General features: G+C 46.4%; 1 protein-coding gene across 1 annotated transcript in view; it reads right to left on the reverse strand.

Annotated features, from left to right (window-relative positions):
- The window catches only part of EPHB1 (EPH receptor B1), a 433,422-nt gene that overhangs the window by 129,550 nt on the left and 283,071 nt on the right, over positions 1-20,801 (reverse strand). The window contains exon 4 of the mRNA XM_007457544.1: positions 14,851-15,006. Coding sequence (XP_007457606.1) covers positions 14,851-15,006 — 156 coding nt within the window. The remainder of the gene's footprint in view (positions 1-14,850; positions 15,007-20,801) is intronic.

Below are 20,801 nucleotides of genomic sequence, written 5' to 3' on the forward strand. Positions count from 1 at the left end.
CTGCTGAAAGATCCATACACTAGGTCACAACGTGCCAGGCAGGCTCTAAGGTGTTTGCTGCCACCAGAGGCAACAGTATAAGCCAGTCAGATTCTTCTTGAAGTCAAAGGACTTTGGGGCACACTTCAGTCTTTGGCACAACAGAAGGATAGACCGTTCTTGGGCAGGGTCTCCCACAGAGCAACTTGTTTTGGAATATCATTCTTACTTGATGCAAACTCAAACCCTGAATCACCCCAAACAACTCATTTGATTTAGCATGTCCTGGCTCAACCCAGAGCTTGGTAATTCCCCCCAGGCTGGTGCCAGTGTGGAGACTGAGATCAGGAAATAAATCTAGAACAAGAAAACTGATGCTATGTGTCTTGAGGTACAGTTGGCAGTCACTGGGCCAAGGCCTGTCAAGGATGAGGGTCACACACTTGATGGAAGCTTTGCAGGTAAAGCATCTCAACTCCCCTGAACTCCTCTCGGCACACAGCCTACTCTGAACTCTCAGATACTAGGTACTAAAGAGAGAAGGGCAAGGATCTTCCAAGGTAGTTTTTAAAAGAAGATAACCATCTGGGCCAGACTGGAGAAGCCCCTACGGCATGCAGGGGTGGTAGCTGGGATAAGGCCTCAAGGCTACTGCAGGATCAGCAGTCCTCTCTCCACCATCCTCAGAGAGAGCGTGGTGCCCATAAAGGACTCCTGCATCTCCACAGTTCTTCAAAAATGACAAAAATCCCCTCACTGTGTGGCAGAATTTTTCCAGTTGTCATAATTCCCCATCTTTTTTAGAGGCTGTATAACAGAATGGCATCAAGACAACAGCTGGGAAGAGACTATGGGTTACATAGTCATGGATTATTCATTTAATTTTCCCTGGGAATACACAGAAGAGTCTCCCAGCACTGTTGTATGTGGTTCTAAAAGAGACTTGTACTGTCTTTTTCCAGGTGTACAGAAAAGGCCCAGAATCCAAAGATAACAATTTAAGGTTAAGGGAACAAAAAGAGAAATTGAAAAAGGCAGGTATACCTCCCAGAAAGGTTTGCATCATCCAAAAGCAAGTCCTGATTCTGACACTTCATAGACACACTCATTCTTGGCATGGGAAGGAACCTTGGAGGTCAGAGTGTGTCCCTGGTGGTGAATGCCCTCTACAGTCCCTACCTGGTTGGCCAGTATCTGTTTGATTTCTCCAGTGATGGGAAGCTCACTACTCCCACCACCAGGAAGTCATCTGCTAATAATAACCATAACCTCTTTGAAAATACAATGAAAAAAGTTACCTATTCTCAATACCACAAAACCCATAAAATATGTAGAATTAAATCTCACCAGACCTGTGTAACACTTGTATGGAGACAACTATAAAACTTTACTTAAGGGCACAAAAGAAGACTTGAACACATGCTCCTGGATGAAGAGATGCACATCATAATGATGACAGTCATCTCCAAAATAATCCCTCTAGTCAATGCTATCCCAATCCCAATGTAATAGGATTGATTAATGAGCTGTGCCAAGCTGATTTCAAAGCTCATCTTGAAGATAAAAATGTTTCAGAATTGGCAAGATATTTTGACAATGAATAATATGTACAGACTTGGTTTACCAGTTATTGAAACATACTATAAAGCTACTATCTTTAGAACAGCTTAGAACTGGTGCCAGGAAAGACTAAACAATCAATGGGAAAGAATAAAGATAAGTCTGTACAGTCACTTAGTAGGTAATAAAAGAGTTATCTCACTAACATTTTGGACTATTCAGATGGAGCTCACAGGATGTTATTTTTTTAATAAATTTATTTATTTCTTTTTGGCTGCGCTGGGTCTTCATTGCTGTGCGTGGACTTTCTCTAGTTGTGGTGAGTGGGGGCTACTCTTCGTTGTGGTGTGCAGGCTTCTCATTGCGGTGGCTTCTCTTGTTGTGGAGCATGGGCCCTAGGCGCACAGGCTTCAGTAGTTGACGCACGTGGGGTCAGTAGTTGTGGCTCACGGGCTGTAGAGCGCAGGCTCAGTAGTTGTGGTGCATGGGCTTAGTTGCTCCATGGCATGTGGGATCTTCCCAGACCAGGGCTCAAACCCATGTCCCCTGCATTGGCAGGCTGATTCTTAACCACTGCGCCACCAGGGAAGCCCTGGGATGTTATTTTTAATAAGAGAAATAAGAATACCAATATCACATCTTACACAAAAGTAAATTTTAGATGGAGGAAGGAGCTAAAAATATACTCTATACAAAGATTTAAAATAAAATATGAGTGTTTTTATACCTTAGAGTGGAGAGGACATATACAAAACCCAGGCAAAAAGTCAAGACACAAATCCTCAAAACCAGAAAGAGAAAGATGGTCAGGTGTGAGCTCAAAAATTAAAAACCTCTATAATGCCAACAAATGCACTTATAAATAGAGTTAAAAATGAGTACAGGTCTGGGGGGTAAGATGTCACATATAATTAATAGGCATCTAGAAATCAATTTTTAAAAATAGAAAAAGGGCAAATGTTATGAACAGTCAATTCCCAGAAGACAAAATAAATTGGTCAATAAACATATGAAAAACACTAATTTATAATGAGGGAAATACCATCAAAATTACTAGGAGGTCAGTCAAATTGGAAAAAGCCAGAAGTCTTGATAACATCCAGCTGGGCCTGCCAGTGGGGAAGCAAGATGTACACCACTGGTAGGCCTGTCACTTGGTGGAGTCTTCTGGGGAAGCACTTTGGTTGTATTGATTGGCTTTCTGAGCGTATGTGCCCAGTAACCCAGCAATTCTATTTCTAGGTGAATTTCCTCCACAAATACAGGCTTATGTGCTCCCAAGGTATGTCTGAGCGTTTTCATGGCAGTATTGTTCGTATTAGTGAAACACTGTGTTGGCCCAAATGCCCACCTATGGGGAACTGTATAACACAGCAGAGGTTGCTCTTCCTCTCCCTCGCCCCATCCCCCTGCTCCCCCCTCTTCCATCTCCCCTCCGCCACCACACCAACTCTCCTCTCTTCCCCAGTCTCACTGAAGACACATTTTCCAGCCACTTCCACAGAGATCACGTGACGAATCTTGACCAATGAAATGCAATCCTTCATTGTCTCAAGCAGGCATCAGCATTATTGTGCTGTTGGGCCAGCTCAGAGGCAACCGTATTCCTTCCTGAGGGATGCAGTCCAGCACTGCGGGTAGGGAGCCCTGAACCCGTCAGGTCTGGGCAAAAATCGGGCCCTGACACTCTCGAATGTGTGAGCTAGGGTACTAGCCCTGCCGGGCCTCAGTTCTCTCATCTATAAATTAGGAGTAACAGAGGTAGTGTAGCTATCTTATATTCTGTGAGGTTAATTGAGAAACTCCATGTCAGGGGCTTAATCAGCATCAGCTATTATGTTAGGCTTACTGTTAGGCGCTTATGTTCCTGATCCGGTCGGTTGTGGCCTGTGTCGGGGAGCACCAGGCACACGGCACTTGGGTCCACTCGGAAGAGGCCTCTGCCCTAGGCCATGGTGGTGCACAGCCTTCCCCATGCAGGGGGTGCAGGTACGGGCATGGCTAACCTCAACAGAGCTGCCTACAGCCCTGGAAGGACCAGGAAGCCCTGGTCCTTCCACAGTTGACAGGCACTAGCACAAAGCCTGCCCTTTGCTCACAGGGAGAGTGAATTCTCACCTCATAAGCAAGTTCCCCTGTGCTGGCCAGCAAACAGCACCCTCTCTGGAGTAACAGAGTTGCTCTCCATCTCTGCTCACTGATCACGGGCAGGGCTTGGTGGTGACCATGGCTTTCCATGGCCCACCTGCCCCCCCGGCCCGCAATCACCCACCAACAGAGACAGCCTGCACCAAGGTGCATCTCACTGCACAGCTGTCATGATGGTCTCACTTCATGCTGCAATGTGGAGCTTCCTTTATTGCCATTTCCAAGATGAACAGAGCTCGTGAGATGAGCCCCAGAGAGGCTGCTCAAAAGGCCACCTTGGGCATCTCTTGGCAAGTCTAAGCCCACAGTCACGAGATGCAGGTGGGAAGACACACACCAAGACTACCATTACCCCAACCTTCTCTCTACAGAATGGGGAGGGAGAACAGAGCCACCTCTGTGTCCAAGTGGCTTCTGGTCCTCTACCCATCAACCCCTGAGACAAGCCCCCTTTCTTAATGTGGTTTCAGAGTCAGAGCACCTTGATTGAGTGGGGCAGAGGTGGTCTCTGGCACAAGCTGGAGGGAATCCTGGTCCTTCCACAGTTGACTTCAGACTGCAGCCTGCTCTCTCTCTGCAAAGTCATCCGTGATCATTTACCCATTGGGGAGTCCAGACTTTAAGCCCACAGCCAACCCCCTGTCATAACAGTTCTCAGTTGTCTGGCTCCAATTGGACACTTTACAGTCAATTGTGTGGAAAGTTTCTCAGAAGACTAACACAGAGTTTCAAAATAAATTACTCTAAAATGCTATTGTCCTGGTCCGATGCCACATATAATTCAGACAGCATGGACATGCCCACACTATGTCACTCATTTCCTTCCACTTCACCCAACCTCCTGCACAATTCAGAAGGCATCACCAGTACCTCTTTGCACACTTCCAGTTGGGAGTAGATTACTAACACTCAGGGGGCTTCACTCTCTTGAACGGTGTTCAGAATCTACCCTTAGACTAAGTTGAAAGTGGCTTCCTTCTAAATCTCTGATGAGAGTCAAAGATACCTGGGGCTCTTGGTCTTTGTCACACCCAAGGGAAGCCATCAGGGACATCTGTGGGTCTCTGGCTCTAACTGCCTTGCTGCATTCACATGTTTTAGCCAACTGGGGCATACAGAAGATCACAATCCTGGTCTGGAAAAGGGTTGGCTAGGGCCAGGTTTCCAATATGGCAGCTGGAGGTCCAGAGAATGAAAACAGGGGTGGAGCCAGTGATCCCACCCAGTGTAATGTAGTTTGAGGGCAGGTTCTGAGCCCAGTCCCTGGACAGGGTCAATGATCAGTAACAGAGGGGTGCAGTGGGTCCATATCGGTTCCAGGACTGATTGGCAGTGGTGACTTTGAAAGGTGATTGTAAAGAAGAAACTGGTTGGAGGTCTAGGAGGGAGTCCCAGACCTGACCCCCTCCCCATGGGACTTGGGCTTGGCCTCTGGTGTCAGAACTGGATCAGAATCTGATTCTGGGTTACATGGATGGAAGAAGGCGGACTTGGGGAACTAGGACCTTAGTCACAGCTGGGGACCACCTATGAGGAGCTGAGGACCAAGGTGGTCTGCACAGGTAACACACAGATTTGTGATCACATCGTGATGGGGTGGAGATGGGGGTGATGGTGTAAGATTCCAGCCAACCTAGGATGACTCTCCAGAAGCAACTGCCCTAAAATGCCCATTTTCCCCACACTTTTTTTTCTGTTCTTATTTTGGACCGTGCAATTCAGATATGACTCAAACCTTATTCATAACGACCAAAACAAAGACAATCTTTTGAGCCCTTACCATACATCTGACACTGAGTTAGGTATGTACATCATCACAACTTGGAACAATAATAAACAGTATCCTCATTTTGTGGAAAAGAACAGAGGTTCAGAGAGGTTAAGTAACCATGGCAAAGGACAGGTGGAGCCAGGAGTCCAGTCTGGTCTACCTGATCCCAAGAGCAGGGCTCTTACCACCTGGCTATGTTGGGAACCTACCATGTAAGGCCACAGAGGGGATAAAAAATCAGATCAGCATGTCAACAGCTTCCAGTCCAGTTGACAGAGAAAGCCCTACACCTGAATAGATCTGAATAGAATATTCAGAGAGTGCATCCCCTTTCCTGGGGATGAGGTAAGATGCTGGCAGAAGACAGAGGATGTACAGCCACATGCCTCCGACTGTCTCCTCCTTTGAGGAGGAGAATTGGAGCAGAGAAGATTTAAGGACCCTGAGCTACAGCTGCCATCAAATTCCAGCATCCCTCCGAGACCAGCCCCACTGGGATCAGAGCCTGCAAATTAGACATCAGAGCCATTGCCTGAAGGTCAGCAAGGAACATTCAGGACCACAGAGGGCCCTAGAGCCATGGGGTAGACAGCTTTGTTCCGATTTTCAAAATAGAGAAGAAAGTAGATTAAATAAATAAATTTTACCTCAATCCCCTCCTACTTCTGAAACTTCATAGTTAAATCAGTGCATGGTGAGCCTCAAGGAAACAATGACAAAACCCAGCATGGGTCTCTAAATATGGCCAAATGACACTGTTTCTTTTTAAAGTGTATGAGCCTTTAGAGAAAACGAATATAAAGAGTATACCTAGGTTTTAAGAATGGGAACTGAAAAAAGTACACAGATACTTGTGTACTGAAGGAAGAAATGTTAGCAAAACGATAATTCCAGTGCTTGGATTTTAGCTGCTTTGAAAATAGCACAAAAGTAGGGTGAGCAGCTCCAATAATAGTAGTAAAATAAAATATCTTACTTTCATTGAATGCTTCCTGTTTGAACAATGCCAAACACTGTTCTAAATAGCATTACTCCATTTACACCCTTGACGACACAATGAGGCAGACACTAATACTATACCCACTTTTTGAATGAGAAAGTGGAGACACAGAGCCCTGTCACTTGCCCCGCATCACACAGCTGGCAAATGTCAGAGGAGTGTTTTAACCCAGACACCAGAGCACACACTCCTAACAATTATGTTAATATTTATCCATTGAAATCAGTTTTCAAAATGGTCTATACTTGAAAGAGCATGGTGCCCAAATTCACAAGGCAAAATGTCTGAAGTTACATGTGTAAGTGCAGAAAAGGGGACAACAAGATGGGCAGCATTTCCTAAAGGAACAAACAAAAACTTTGAATGTTCAGTGGTCAGAAAGTATGGTCGGAGCCTATGATGTGAGAGGCTGCAACCAAAGTGAACAATCACCAGTATCCCAGTCACAGGAGAAAATCCACCAAGTTTCCACTGGACCCTGCTTGGGAGCGAGGGTCATATGTTTCATTCTGGCTGCCATGTTTTAAGAGTTGTATTGATAAATGTGAGATTCAGAAAAGGCTGCCAGGACACTGGGGTTCAGGAAATCATACATGTTGGGGAGTAAATAATATAACCAATGCTTTGCCTACAGTTAGGTGATTAAGGAAGGATAAGGAAATTCTTCATTAAGCACTGGAACCACTGGTTCCACCTGCAGGACTTTGGTCCTCAATGGTGGACCAGTGGGGAGGCTGGGAGGAAGGCAGTGCCTGATCCAAGGTCCAGAATATCTCTCTTACAGTGATGGGTGATGGCTGCCTAACAGTGGAGTGGAGCTGCCCTGCAAAATATATCAGCTGTCCATCATCACAAATATTCAGAAAACTAAAAATGGAATGACTACCTCTCAGGGTTGTTGGAGAGACAAGGCTGGCACTAGGGAGGAGTTTGGGTGGCAGGACCTAGAAGGCTGCTCAGAGTGTTAATAATCTGTGACTCCAAACACCCATGAGATGAAATGCTCTTAAGAGGAAAAGCTGAAGCAGAAACAGCGGAGCCTGTGCCCGGCTATTAGCTTAAAACTTAGAGCTATATGATGCCTCCTAAGGGTTATACCCACTTGGGTCCAACAACTGTGAAAAGAAATTGTAGATGATAGAAGTGCAAAAGTCCATGTACACAGGTAACGCTGACCCTTCTTGAAACAGCACTGAGTTATAAATAGCTTTCAGATTGCTGTCACACTCCCTCAATTCTGCATCTACATGTATACACTACCCAAATCCAGGCCCTCCGAGAAACAGCTTACCCTATGACTCTTGTTTATCTGTGACCCCTGTTGGAATTTCACCTCAAGGAACACACAGATTACCTCCCCCTCAAAAACACAAATGATATATTTTTATATGCAGTGTGGATCACAAACCAGGGTAAAATCAAGCAGCACCTTTGCTTATTGAAAGAGGCACATGGTGGATATTTTACTAAAACCCTGATCAGCAATGAATGAGTGAAACTAACCTTGACTAAAGCAGCCCTCTTTTAATAGGTTGCAACTCCTAGATGAGGAGGTAAGTACTTTTGAAAAGGCTGGGTTTTGAAAAGTATTTAAAGTCATCCCTAATGTGAAGGCATGTAGACTAGCAAGCAAACAGTCCTCAATTTATAACACTGGATTCCTGTGTCCTGTGGAGTGTTTGTCGCCTTGGGGGACCTTCCTGCCCTACTGGACTGAAGAGCCCCTCCCTGAAGCAGTGGCCCCCAGAGGTCATCTGAGGGGTGAGGCCCATCACCCATCACCCTGCCCACCTAATCCGCCATCTGAGCTCAGGGGAACGGTCCCCACCAGTCACTTTGCTTCTGCTTTTTTTTCCCCCTCAGCTCCCCCTGAGCCCACTCCAGCCAGGTCGTTTTCTCTGGTCTCCACTCTCTCCCCCACCACTGCTCCCACCACCCAAGATTGAGAATGAAATGGAAACTGGGCCAGAGCATGTGGGTGGTTCTGAGAACTAGTGAGAGCCTCCCTGAAACACTCAAACACAGACACACACTCACATCACAACATACCCCTCTTCTCTTCGTCCTCAGGCATGTATTCGTAGCCCCCCTCTCTCTCTCTCTCTCTCTGTCTCTCCAGGCTGCTACACAAGACATTGACGGGGAGGAGCAGGCCTGTGGTCCCAGTCTGCAGGAATTCACTCAATGGCCTTTCTCCCCAGGAGTCATAAGGCAAAGGACAGAGAAACATGACCTAATTCTAAAGCAACGTTCTCAAACTTTAGCAAGTTTCAGAATCATCTGGAGGTCTTGTTAAAACTCAGATCTCTGCCCCCTCCCCTCCCCACTCCCCATCCCCAGAGTACCTCAGCCAGGAGGTCTAGGGAGGGGCTGAGAATTTGTATTCCTAACAAGTTCCCTGGTGACACTGAGGCTGTTCGTCCAAGCACTACATCTAAAAACCACTGCTACAAAGGAAACCATCACAGGCCAACTTGTCAAGCATAAGCCATCAGGACCCAGGACTGGCAGGTGGAGGTTATGATCTGATGTCCTTACAGACATTTCACAACACCACGAAGGCCATGAGACCTGGCTGCAGAGGACTCCCTTCTTTCTCTGTCATCCCAAGGTTCTTTCCATCTTCTGGGCCCCGGTACCCTCTTCTCCATTCCACCCACCCTGCCTGCAAAGACCAGGGTCTGGGCAGTGCCACACTCCTGGGCAGTCCATCCAAGGAGTATGTTCCCTGCATCATAGGGACCACCCTGCTGCCCTGGGGCAGTTGGGATGAAAGAGGGAAACAGCTGCCAGCCCCTTAAAGGATGAAACATGAGCTTAAAAGAGAGAAATGGGAGTAGGCAGAGATGGGGAAGGGAAGCTTGGATTCTTATCCTTCTCTGTGGGAGGTACAGATTCAAGAGTGAGAGTAACAGCAAATCTCTATCCCTGCCATGACCATCTACAACATGCTCCTAAGAGCTACCAAACTGTAGCTCTAACTGTGTATGAGGTCATGGCATTGGAAGCAGACAGACCTGAGTTTCCATCCTGGGGCTTGCCTGACATCCTGTCATTTAATTCCCACGACCTCCTAGTTTGAGTTCCATCATGCCCAGTTCAGCCGATGAGAAGCCCCTGCTCTCAGAGGCCGTCCCATGCCCCAGGTCACACACCTTCGGGATCCACACCCAAAGTGCCTGCCTTGCTGCTTAGCTTCCCAGCCACCTCTCTGAGTCAGCAGGGAGGTCAGGGGTGGTCTCTGGGGGACCCTGGAGGACTGGCCGCCAATGTGCCCCCCATGGGAGGGGATGGCAGGCGGGGCCAGGGAACAAGACAATGATCTCTGGAGCCCCTTTTCACTCCACCTCTATTATCAAAACTGCATTGTATTTGAAGAAGAAATAAAGAAACAAGACAAGCACTAGCTTGTCTCTGTGATCTGTCAAAGTTTCTCCCATGTGGGTGCAGAAAAAAGGGTTTCTGTGGCCGGAAATGTAACAAGGTAATTATTTTTACACCAGTCCTTTTGCATAGTTTTTCACAGACAGCAATTTTATAAGGCATAATTATCTATTTTCACCTGCTTCATAAATTCCTCCTTTCCATTTCTTCCCCCCGTAAATAGAAATTACTTAAAACTGAAGACATGCATTTCAGTGCTTGGTTTCACATTGTCATGCACTTCCTCATACGTTCCTGGCTGCCACCTCTCTCCTGATGTCCCGCCCGTCACGCTTCCAGGGCCGTCAGACCCTCCTGTGAAAGAAGCGGGTCTAAGCCTGAGGAGTCACTGAGCCCCTGCTCCCTGAGAACTGAGAGCCCATCTCCTCAGCGGCCACTCCTGCCCAGCTTCTCAGCACATCTCAGTCATGGAGGAGAGGGCTCAGCAGTGTCTGCAGTTCTCTGATGCTCTATCTGCACCTCCCCGCCTCCTACAGCCCGTCAGCTCCCAGTGGCTGTCACCTTCTGGCTGGTTTTCATCAGGATCTCCAGGCTAAGGTGAATAGTGACTGTGATCTGAGCCAATGATGGATTCTGCTGTGACACGTGGGGCTGGCGTCAAACCTGTACTCTCCCTAAGGACGTCACTTTTATTTTTAGATCTCCTATCATGCTGGAAGCTTCCATATCTGCTGCAATCTTCACACTTTCCAGGGATATAACCAAAGCAAGTTCTAACACTGATTGAGAGTTTACTATGCACCAGGCACTGCGCCAAAGACTTCATAATATGATTTTGCTTAATCCTCATAACAACCAGAAAGGCATACATTATTATGAGGTCATGAGAAGAAAATGACAGAATGTAAAAAAGTTAAGACATTAGCTCAAGGTCACAGAGATGGTAAGAGACAGAGTCAGGATTCAAACTTTTGTCTGTGAAGTGCCAAGCCTACCTTCCCAGTGCTACGTGAAAATCGATGATTCAATACGCTTTCCTAGGACCCACTCAAGGTTGGGGCTGTTTGGGGTACCAGGACTCCCCAGGGACCCTCAGGGCCTCTTGCACAGAGGGCCTCAGGGCCTCTTGCGCAGTGGCCCAGGGAGACAGCAGGAGGAGGAAAGCTGTAACTTCCTCAGCTGGGGCTCAGAAAACCTTCAGCGTCTCAGCTCCCCAGCCTACAACCTCTGCAACCCCTCTGGTGGGTGGGGCTGCACCTTCCCCTTGACGTCTCCCCCTGCCCCCTGCTCTAAGTGGCCCTTTGGTAACTCCTCATTAAAGCTGGTCCCCACTGTCCACTCTGTGTAGCCTGGCTTCTTTCAGAGGGTTTTGCTAGCAGGGAGGGGTGAGGTCACCTGTGACCTGCCTCTAGCCATCCCCCAAGCTCCCACCTCATCCCATCCATGGCTTAGGTTGTCCCGCTGTCTCTGAGGGCAGCCCTGACATGCTGCAGCGTGCACCCTAAACCCTGACATCAGCCTCCTGGTACTCCCTTCCCTCCCTCCAGAGCCTGTCAGGGACAAGGCCTCCTCCTGAACATGAGCACGTGGGGCCATGGCTGTACTGGGAGGCAGTCGGCCAGATACTGATGCAACAGATCCAGAATGCCAGGCCTGGCAGAGGTGCAAGGAGGATGAGGAAGGAAGAAGAAGGGAGCTGGGTGTCCAAGACCAGCAGAAATACATCATCACAGACTCATTCTCCGAGTTCCCTAAGGCCCCTCGTCTCACTTCACTTGAAGCCCACACCAGCCCTTTTGACACCTTAGCTTAGGGTGTGATCAAATCCCTGCTGAATCTATGAACATTGTCAAGGACAAGGCTGGACACACAGGGATGCCAGAGCCTCTCAGAGGTCAAGAAGATGACAGGCTCTCCCAGGAGATTAAAAAGAAAATGAAGAAATGTCCACACAGGGCTACAAAAGTTGTCATGCATTCTAAATGTTTAGATTAATTTAGAATAAATTAACACTTTGAACACAATAAAAAAATACAATGAATATATATGTGCTCATTTCATGAGATTAACATGATTCATTAAAAACATTCATTTTTAGCACACTATAGATATTTTTAGCCTTGTTAAAGAGTACATTTTAAATCGTAAGATCCTTTGTAACCTTTTCAATGTTGTCAGTGAATGACTCTTGATACAACCTCATTTAAAGACGGTGGCAACAGGTCACACCTGAGGCCTAGGCTCTTGGAAGCTTCTGACACTGTGTCCCCTTTCCCTGACACCCATGGGACCTAAACACTGTTGATGCCCTCTGTCCTATACATTTTAGAACAGACGTCCCCTTAGCCTGGGTCCTCCCAGCGTCCGACCAGGCCATCACCATCTCCCGCTTGGATGGACAGAGGGATGCACTTGCAAAGTGAGCAAGCACCTGGGCCCTTTCTGCCCCCCACCACCCTCTGTCAGATGGCTGGGCCCCAGGCCATGGTGCAGGGCTGTGCCTGACCTCCACAGCTCCAGATATGCTCCTTGTATCTGAAAAATTATTTACTGTGGTGATGTGTGATGCCTTTTTAAGAGAACAGATGGCACCTCCAAAGAGAATGCTTTAAAAGGAAAGCCTAATGAGATTATAAAAGCCAACAAATTGACTTTTTCATACAGTACTCCCTGGCACACAATAAATCAAATATATAATGAGGCTCAATAAACTAATAGGTTTATTTGCACTTGTTTTGCCTAGCATTGTGCTGCTGCCCAGCCTGGCCTGTGTCCTCTCACCCAGTACTGGCCCCTGCTGGCCAGGGCAGGGAACCAGACCATGTGTCCCTGGGCAGCTCTTGGCCTGACCTTCACAGGCAAGTGTGGCTCTGATTTGGTGATCTCTGGTCTTACCCTAGCGCTCTCCTTCGGGGGGAAAAGAGCACAGAGTGTACAGGGTGTGGTGACACCCCCAGGCATGTCCAGCATTCAACCCCACTCTGGGTTAGATGCAGAGATTTTGGTGGGACATAGTGGGTGGGAAGGTGTTCCTAACTCAGAGTTGGCTGGACCAGGACAGGAGAGAAAAGCCTGAGCTGGACTCAGAATATGGGTAAGCAGCACAGAGGGTCTGCAATGTGCAGAGTGAAGGCTCTGGGATGTTCCTGTTTATACCAGGAATCAGTCCTGTTGGTTCAAGCACATCAGGTCAGGTGATAGAAGGTAGATGGGAGATGTCAGGTGAGAGGTAGATGGGAGAGGTGTTATATATCAAGGAGTTCCACATCCGTATTCTGCCTCTGGTTATTGGTCTACCTTCTCTCTAGGTGACCTCGTCCAGGGGCTGGATGGGTTTACAAGTTGTGTCTGCTGAACTTCCCTAGGTGGGAAGCTGGGGACACAGACTTTTATTTGCATGAATTTATCTGCAGAAGGAGCCTGGCCAATCAGAGAGGATCCATGAGCAGAGTGGAGGGGAATGTTTCCAGAAGGGAAGCTGTGAGACCTGGGCTTTGGCAATCATGGAGACTGGTCCTTGGGCTGGACATCCAGGTAGCAGAGATTCAGCATCCTTAAGTGGCTTCTAAAGAAGTACATTAAACAATGCTTCTCAAGCCTACAGAGATACACAGGGGAACCTCAGAAATCAGTAGATGGGATAACACAACAGAAAAACAGAGACTCTAGTCAGCAGAAATGGAATCATTTTTGATCATACCAACCCAGGGAGGTCTGGGGAAAAATCAGTTTATAAGAGGATGAGCTTTTCCTCAGTTCAAATCTATAAGCATTGATTGACCTTAGGGCCTTGATCTAGAAGACACTTTCATTCTTCTTTTTTATCCAGCCAAGACTATGTAAACTGCAAGGCCAGAAGTAAGAAATTATTCTACTTGGAGCTCAGTCATTTCTTTTCTGTTCATCAAACTGCAAATAGGCATGAAATGCTCTGTCTGTGCATTTCTATGCTGGGGGTGGGCGGAAGGAGTTTGGTCAGAGGAGGTGAAGGGAAGGTCCTTGCTCAGAGGGATCCAGGCAACAGCATCCAACCCAGAAGAAAGTTCTAGCATAATTAGAGGTTAACCTGGAGCGCTGACTTCTGAACGCAACAGGAATACTGAGAAGAAAAAGCATCCCTATTTCAGGGCTGCTACACTTAGGAGAGGAGGAACAAGTTCTTGAAAGCGTTGTGCAGGGAGAGTAGTGGTCCCTGACTCCCCACGATTGTGGATCATATGGGAGAAGATTGTGAGGAAATTCTTCCCTCCTCCATCCATCCCCAGGGAGTGGAGTTGCTGCCTCCACTTTTGGCAGGATGACTGCCCTTCCCTCTACAGCAGAGAGTGGGAGAGTGGTGGAGCTGACGCTCTGGACCCAGCCCCTAGAAGTTCTGCCTCAGTGCACACAGGCCAGGTCTCTGGTCTTGTCATTTGGCAGAGGCATGGATGCACCACACTAGGCACTGGAAGGGACACAGGGAGATGAATACATGGAGCTGGCACACAAGGACCTTCACTGGGTAACCAAGAAGGCAAGTGCAGAATAATTGGACAATTAATGAAATCAGGAGAGTTTTGAGGGAGCCTGGTCACAGAGATACAGGAAGCCCAGTGAAAAGAGAGGATATTCTCATCTGTCAAGACCAAGGGGGCTTCTTGGAGGAGGTGACTGGAAGACTTACTAGGAATTGTTGCAACATCCTGGTGCATCTTGATTTTGCACTCAAAGAACTCTCCAGTTGACATTTTTTTAACCATCTGGTGGGCATAAGTTGTCTTCCTTGGGTGGGAGGAAGGCCCTCCCATCTGAGAGGAAGGGGCCAAGAAAAAAGTCTTGACCCGGTACTACTGAGAGAGGGGCACTGCTTGCCCAGCGAGGAGCTGTCTGTTTCAGCACCACAGCCAACGTCTCCGCTTTGTACTATGCAATTGGAGGATGCTGTCTTAAGTCTTCCCTGCCCTAGGCCCACCACTTGCACTATCAGACAACCAAACTCCCCACCCCAGAGCCCCTGCTAGATACTTACTAGTGCATGCCACTTCCGGGGGGTCAAAATCTGCCCGGTAATAGCCAGTCCGGCAGGTGCAGATGGGAGATGCCTCTGAAGGGGATCTGCTGTTGGAGGGACAGTGGGAGCAGCCCTCAGCTTCCTGGTTGGCCTTGAACATCCCAGCAGGGCAGGCTGTAACACAAAGAGACCATCTTAGAATTAATGGAAGAGTGGCAGTCAGAGGCCCTTCCCTGGAACTGGAAAATGAAACATTTTGTCACCTTAAAAAGGACATTGAGATACCCCCTTACACAAAGTGAGCATTTCGGATTGAGGCAACCCCTACTTAACACTTCCAAGTCTTCAAACATCCTTAGTGAAATATACCTTCCTGGTACCAATGGCTTCTCTCACTTGAACAATATGAATAATGATTCTTCCCTTTCAGGTGCGTCAAGAGATTTAATTGAGAAAATGAATTAATGTGTAGCACAGTGTCTGAGGCATAAGTGCTCTATAAACGGTTATTCCCTCCCTCTTCCACCTGTTAACAGTCAGGGCCTTACCCTGATTCACTCAGTGAAGAAATTTCACCTGGGCCTCAGGTGGAAAGAGGTCCTGGTTGACAATGAACTGGACCCATGGTTCTTAAATCCCGTGTTGCAACACACATGAAGGAAACTGTGAGCTGTGTTGACACTTATTATGAATGGTGGTAAAGGGCTGAAATTCATGAGTGATTCTTTAAGAAGAAATTAAAGTGATTTCAAGGTTACTGGCTTAACAACATCATTCTCCCTTAATTTCATTTTGAAATGCTTTGAGGGGGATGGGGGGGGCAAAGCAGGATGCCTTTGTAGTCAGTGCACCAGGGAATGTGTCATGCACTTGGTGTCATCTATCATGTACATGTCAGTGGGGAAGATTGGGAACACCTGGTATAGCCCGATGCCCACTGGAGCTTTTCTCGGATATGAGGCACTTATTCTCCTTGCTCCATGGGTCAGCCTGTGAAGAGCCATGCCCCAAAATGTCTGGCTCTAGGCCATGCCTCAAGCTTTTACCATGCCTCATCTACAGAGACCTTTGACTCCAGACATCTGGTCTCTGCCTTGCTGATTCCACAGAAAATTGCAACCTGCCTGCCCTGCTTCCCTGAGGCCCTTCCTCACTATCTCAGCTCCTGACTCTTCTGGTCCCCAAGAAACCTGCTCTGGCTTATCCTCCTTTGAGACCAGGTAAAACTAATTTCATGGTCAACTCACTTGGCTTTGTTACATACTTCACTAATTCATTCAACAGACATTTACTGTGACCCGGCTGTGAACCTGATCCAGGGAATTTTGAGAACAGAGCCTGCCCTCAAGGAGTTCTTGATCCAATGAGGTCATACAGTTGCAATACAATGTGATTGTTGCCATAGTAGAAGTACCATTATAAAGGTTTCTACTTATACAAAGCTCATCTTCCCAAATATACTGTTCCCTCCTGGAAAGCGCAGAGTATTCTCTAACAGGAGCAGTGGCCACCATCTGTTAACATTCTTGTTGAGTGCTTTACATGCATTCCTCTATGGGGTAGCTATTATTAGCTCCATTTTGTTACTAAGGAAATTGGGACACTGAAAGGTTAAAAGAGTTGCCCAGAATCACACAGTGGGAGAAGTAATAGCGATGATATACATATAAACTATGTGAATAATATCCACAGCTTTTCTACCAAGACAAGAAAGAAGAACCGTTTCCTATGCTGGGTAAGTTTTCTCACTCCTTTGCTCACTTGAAGTGAGGTATAGGGTTTCGGTCACTCTGGAAGTGCCCAGGGGCAGAAGCTCATCTTGAATGGGAGGGAATTTCTGAAATGGAAGGTCCTGGAATGGCATAACCCAAGAGTGTTCAATGGAGTCCATGTCCTTAGGATTGTTAACACCTGTTACTTACAAAAGGGGTCTGTGGTCAGATATTTTGAATCTGTGGGTTTAAAAAGTTCATCTCATCTTTTATTACAGAATTTTTCAGAACTTCCCAAAATGGGATACAGAATGCTGTGTTTTCTCACCAAGAAGCCCTATACTGTAGAGCATCTCCTGGGATTCAAGTTCCATGGAACATACTGGGGTAAATGTTGTCTAGGTGCTACAATAACGTTCTTAAGAATTTCTGTTGTAACCCATGTAAAAATGGGCCACTTGCTACCCATCTCAGTACATTCAAATAAACTTCTCAGTAGAAAGAAAAAAAAATTCAATCTCTACGAAAGGCTCAACAAATAAAACACCAAAAGGAAAAGTCTGAATGGTACACCTAGTATCCTAGAATTTGGCTTGCTGATCTATCTTTCCAAGCCCACTCAGTAAAGTCTCTCCCCCTATTTCTTTCCTCCTCTCTCCCATTCTTCTTTCCATATCTCTTCCTTATCACCCATGAGAAGCACTTGGCCCTTTCTATTGTAAATCTCCCAGCGTTTCTGCACCCCATTCAGTTCTGGAGCTGGAGAACACAGAGAAATCCCAAGCCTGTGCTGCCCAAACACAGTGGAAGCTCTTTCCCCGGAAAGTGGGGGAGAGGAATGTGTAGACTCATGCATTCGCTGGAGCCCTGCCACATGTAATTTTCTTAATGTATCAAAGAGACACAAGGTGTTTTCATTTTCTTTCCAGTATTTAAAAGCCTCCTTGCTTTACATTTAATAAGTTAACAGCATAAACAACCATCCTGATGTCCACAAGTAGCAGAGGGATTTAGAAAGTGTCTTCCTCTGAGATTTCTGATGAAGGAAGGCAGAACTGGGTGTCTCTAGACTCTGACAGCCACAGAGGGAGGAAATGAAGGAGAGGGAGGCCAAGCTGAGCTTTAACAGAGAGAAGCTCAGAGAAGGGTTAGGGTGAAAGGCCCTGGGAGGGGGTATGACTCCATCTTCCCCAGGGCAGTGAGCACCAGGTAGTGATCAAACAGTCCTGGGTCCAATTCCTGGCTCTGCTGGATCCTAGCCGGGTGATCACTGGCAAGCTATGTAATCCTCACTTGCTCATCTGTATAAAGTATCCATAAAAAAGAAATTTAACACTTCTCACAACAACTCCCACAGGTCATTAGAATTTATTAAACTCAAATATGAAAATTTACCTATGCACAGCAAGTGTTAAATAGTGCTAATTCCTCTTTACCTCCATTTATCCAGTCCCTTTTGAAAAACAAGTTTTCTTTGCACAAACTTTTAGAATTGAGGGTTAGAATATAAACTTAGAGTTTATATTAGAGTCCCAAAGTCGGAAAATAAATCCTGGAACCAAATGGAAGAATGTGTTTCTGCACAGATTATTTCTGTTTTGTATAATGGGAGGATCATTATATCTGTAAAATATATTTTATCAATAATTACAAAATGGAGGAAACTCATTAATATTCACATTTCATAAGTTAATCTTTTATTAAAATCTACCTGTAGGCATTCCCTAATTTATAAAGAAACAGTATGCCTAGGTTCGTTTATTGAACATTTGGACTATAACTTGTTTTGGTTTTTTTTTAATCTTTATTGGAGTATAATTGCTTTACAATGGTGTGTTAGTTTCTGCTCTATAACAAAGTGCATCAGTTATACACATACATATGTTCCCATATCTCTTCCCTCTTGCATCTCCCTCCCTCCCACCCTCCCTATCCCACCCCTCTAGGTGGTCACAAAACACCGAGCTGATCTCCCTGTGCTATGCGGCTGCTTCCCACTAGCTATCTATTTTACGTTTGGTAGTGTATATATGTCCATGCCACTCTCTCGCTTTGTGGCACATATGTACAATGGAATATTACTCAGCCATAAAAAGAAACGAAATTGAGTTATTTGTAGTGAGGTGGATGTACCCAGAGTCTGTCATACAGAGTGAAGTAAGTCAGAAAGAGAAAAACAAATACCATATGCTAACACATATATATGGAATTTAAGAAAAAGAAAAAATAAAGGTCATGAAGAACCTAGGGGCAAGACGGGAATAAAGACACAGACCTACTAGAGAATGGACTTGAGGATATGGAGAGGGGGAAGGGGAAGCTGTGACGAAGTGAGAGAGTGACAAAGTGGACTGTAAGTTGTAAGCACACTTGGACTATATTTTCTCATAGAATTAATGCTTTAAATAATGCTTGAAGTGCCAGGCTAGTCCACAAAGCCTTTTTTAACTCACCTTGTACCAGACACCACTAATGAGAAATAGAAGTGAATAAGATTGTTATTTTACTACAAATTTACATAGAAAAATAAATAAGAAAATCATGCTGCTCCTTGAGGAAAAGCAGCTTTAATTAGAGGTGATACGTGGAGCTGCTGGGTAGAGTGTAACAAAGAATATTTAGACCAAGGGAGGTAAAAGCAATCGCCTCAGCCCAGAGAAGTCACCTGAGTATATAAGGTGGCTGGGAGTAACACAGCGGAGAATGGTGGGGACCCCAGCAGCCTGCAGACCTCACATCTGCCTGCAGCCTCAAAAAATAACAATTAAATACTGTGATCATCTAATCAAGCACATATCCACACTGTCAAGAAATTTCGAAGTGGATAGCACAGCTACTTCTTTTAATATCATTTCAAAACTCAGGGGTTGCCTTTCTCTTGATTTAAAATTATGGTCAGCATTGTCACTACAGTCATGAACCTCTCATTCAACTAGATTTTACAGAAGATCTAGGTGAGCTTGACACCTTGCTGGAGGAATAGAGCAGAGCACAGTGGGTGGGGGACAGACCCTGGGAAGTGCCCTCTTTCCTTGGGGGCTGAGGAAGGAGGCAGACGATGGAATGCTGGCTGATTCCCACACAGCATCATCTGTGTTATGCTTATGTGTGCACAGGGTTGGGGTGGGGGACCTGTCAGGCAGGAAGTGGCTGACTTGGAGGATCCATCGCTATGAGACTAGGACCAGAAAAAGCATTTTCTTGTGGGGACTACAAGGTGAGATTCAAGAGAGGCGAAGACAAAACTAGAAGGAAAGAGGTGGAAGAACAGGAGAGGTAGGAAGGGGAATTAGGTCAGAGAGTGTTCAGCTCCATCAGCCAGGAGGGTTTCATCACTATTCCAGGAGGTGGGTGGGAAAGGAAGAGCCGCTGTGTATTCCCACAAGACCTTTGTCCACGGAACACCTGTGACTTGGAGGGCTGTATGTTTCTGACACCAGTGCAGCCCGGATGGCTTCGTTTCCTTAAGAAAAGGGGGTTGACTTCCCTCCATTGTAGGGGATCACAGTTCAGACAAGGTGCTAGATGCAGCTTTTAGGTGGCACCCCACATACACACCTCTTTCCCCGCCTCTGACGTTGGCAGAGAGGAAGAGACAAGACGTGAGGTCCCTAAGCATGTGTGCATTTTCCATTCCCCAAGCAAAACATGCAGCACTTCCCTCCCCCTTCAAGCAAAAAGGGACTGGTACGCGTGACCTCTAGCTGATATCCAGAAGATCACCTTGAAACGCCCACCCAACTTCTCAGAGTCTCGGAGATGTAACAAATTACCTAGTGTTTACGGTGCTCTTGAGAACCCCGTCCCCTGCCATCCCTGCACACAGCCTTCCAGTGACACTGAATCCATCACCTACAGTACTATTACTTTATAAAGCAACAGATTAAGTGTCTCATAAACAGTGCAGTGATTGAGATAATGGAAAGCACCTCTCGTCCCCATCTGCAACATCAGGTTATGAAGCATTTCCAAGCAGCCAGGAAGAGGAAATTAATAGAAGCAAGAGGGAATAACCACTTTTATGCAATTTCCTCAGGAGATAGTGGACCATCTAATCTTTATTGGAGCCCTTTAACCTGTCACTCAGCACTCGCCAGAGTCCCTTTAGCTCTCACAATTTTTCCTGATATCCAAGGAAGATAAAATGAAAACCTCATAACATTATTTTATAATTTTTGTACGTGGAGGGTGCACACTGCCTCTGCCCCTGCCCCCTCCACAGAAGCCTCGCAAAACAACATTTTTATGCAGCAGGAA

Source organism: Lipotes vexillifer, unplaced genomic scaffold (assembly GCF_000442215.2).
Source record: "Lipotes vexillifer unplaced genomic scaffold, Lipotes_vexillifer_v1.1 scaffold86, whole genome shotgun sequence".
Lineage (NCBI taxonomy): Eukaryota > Metazoa > Chordata > Mammalia > Artiodactyla > Lipotidae > Lipotes > Lipotes vexillifer.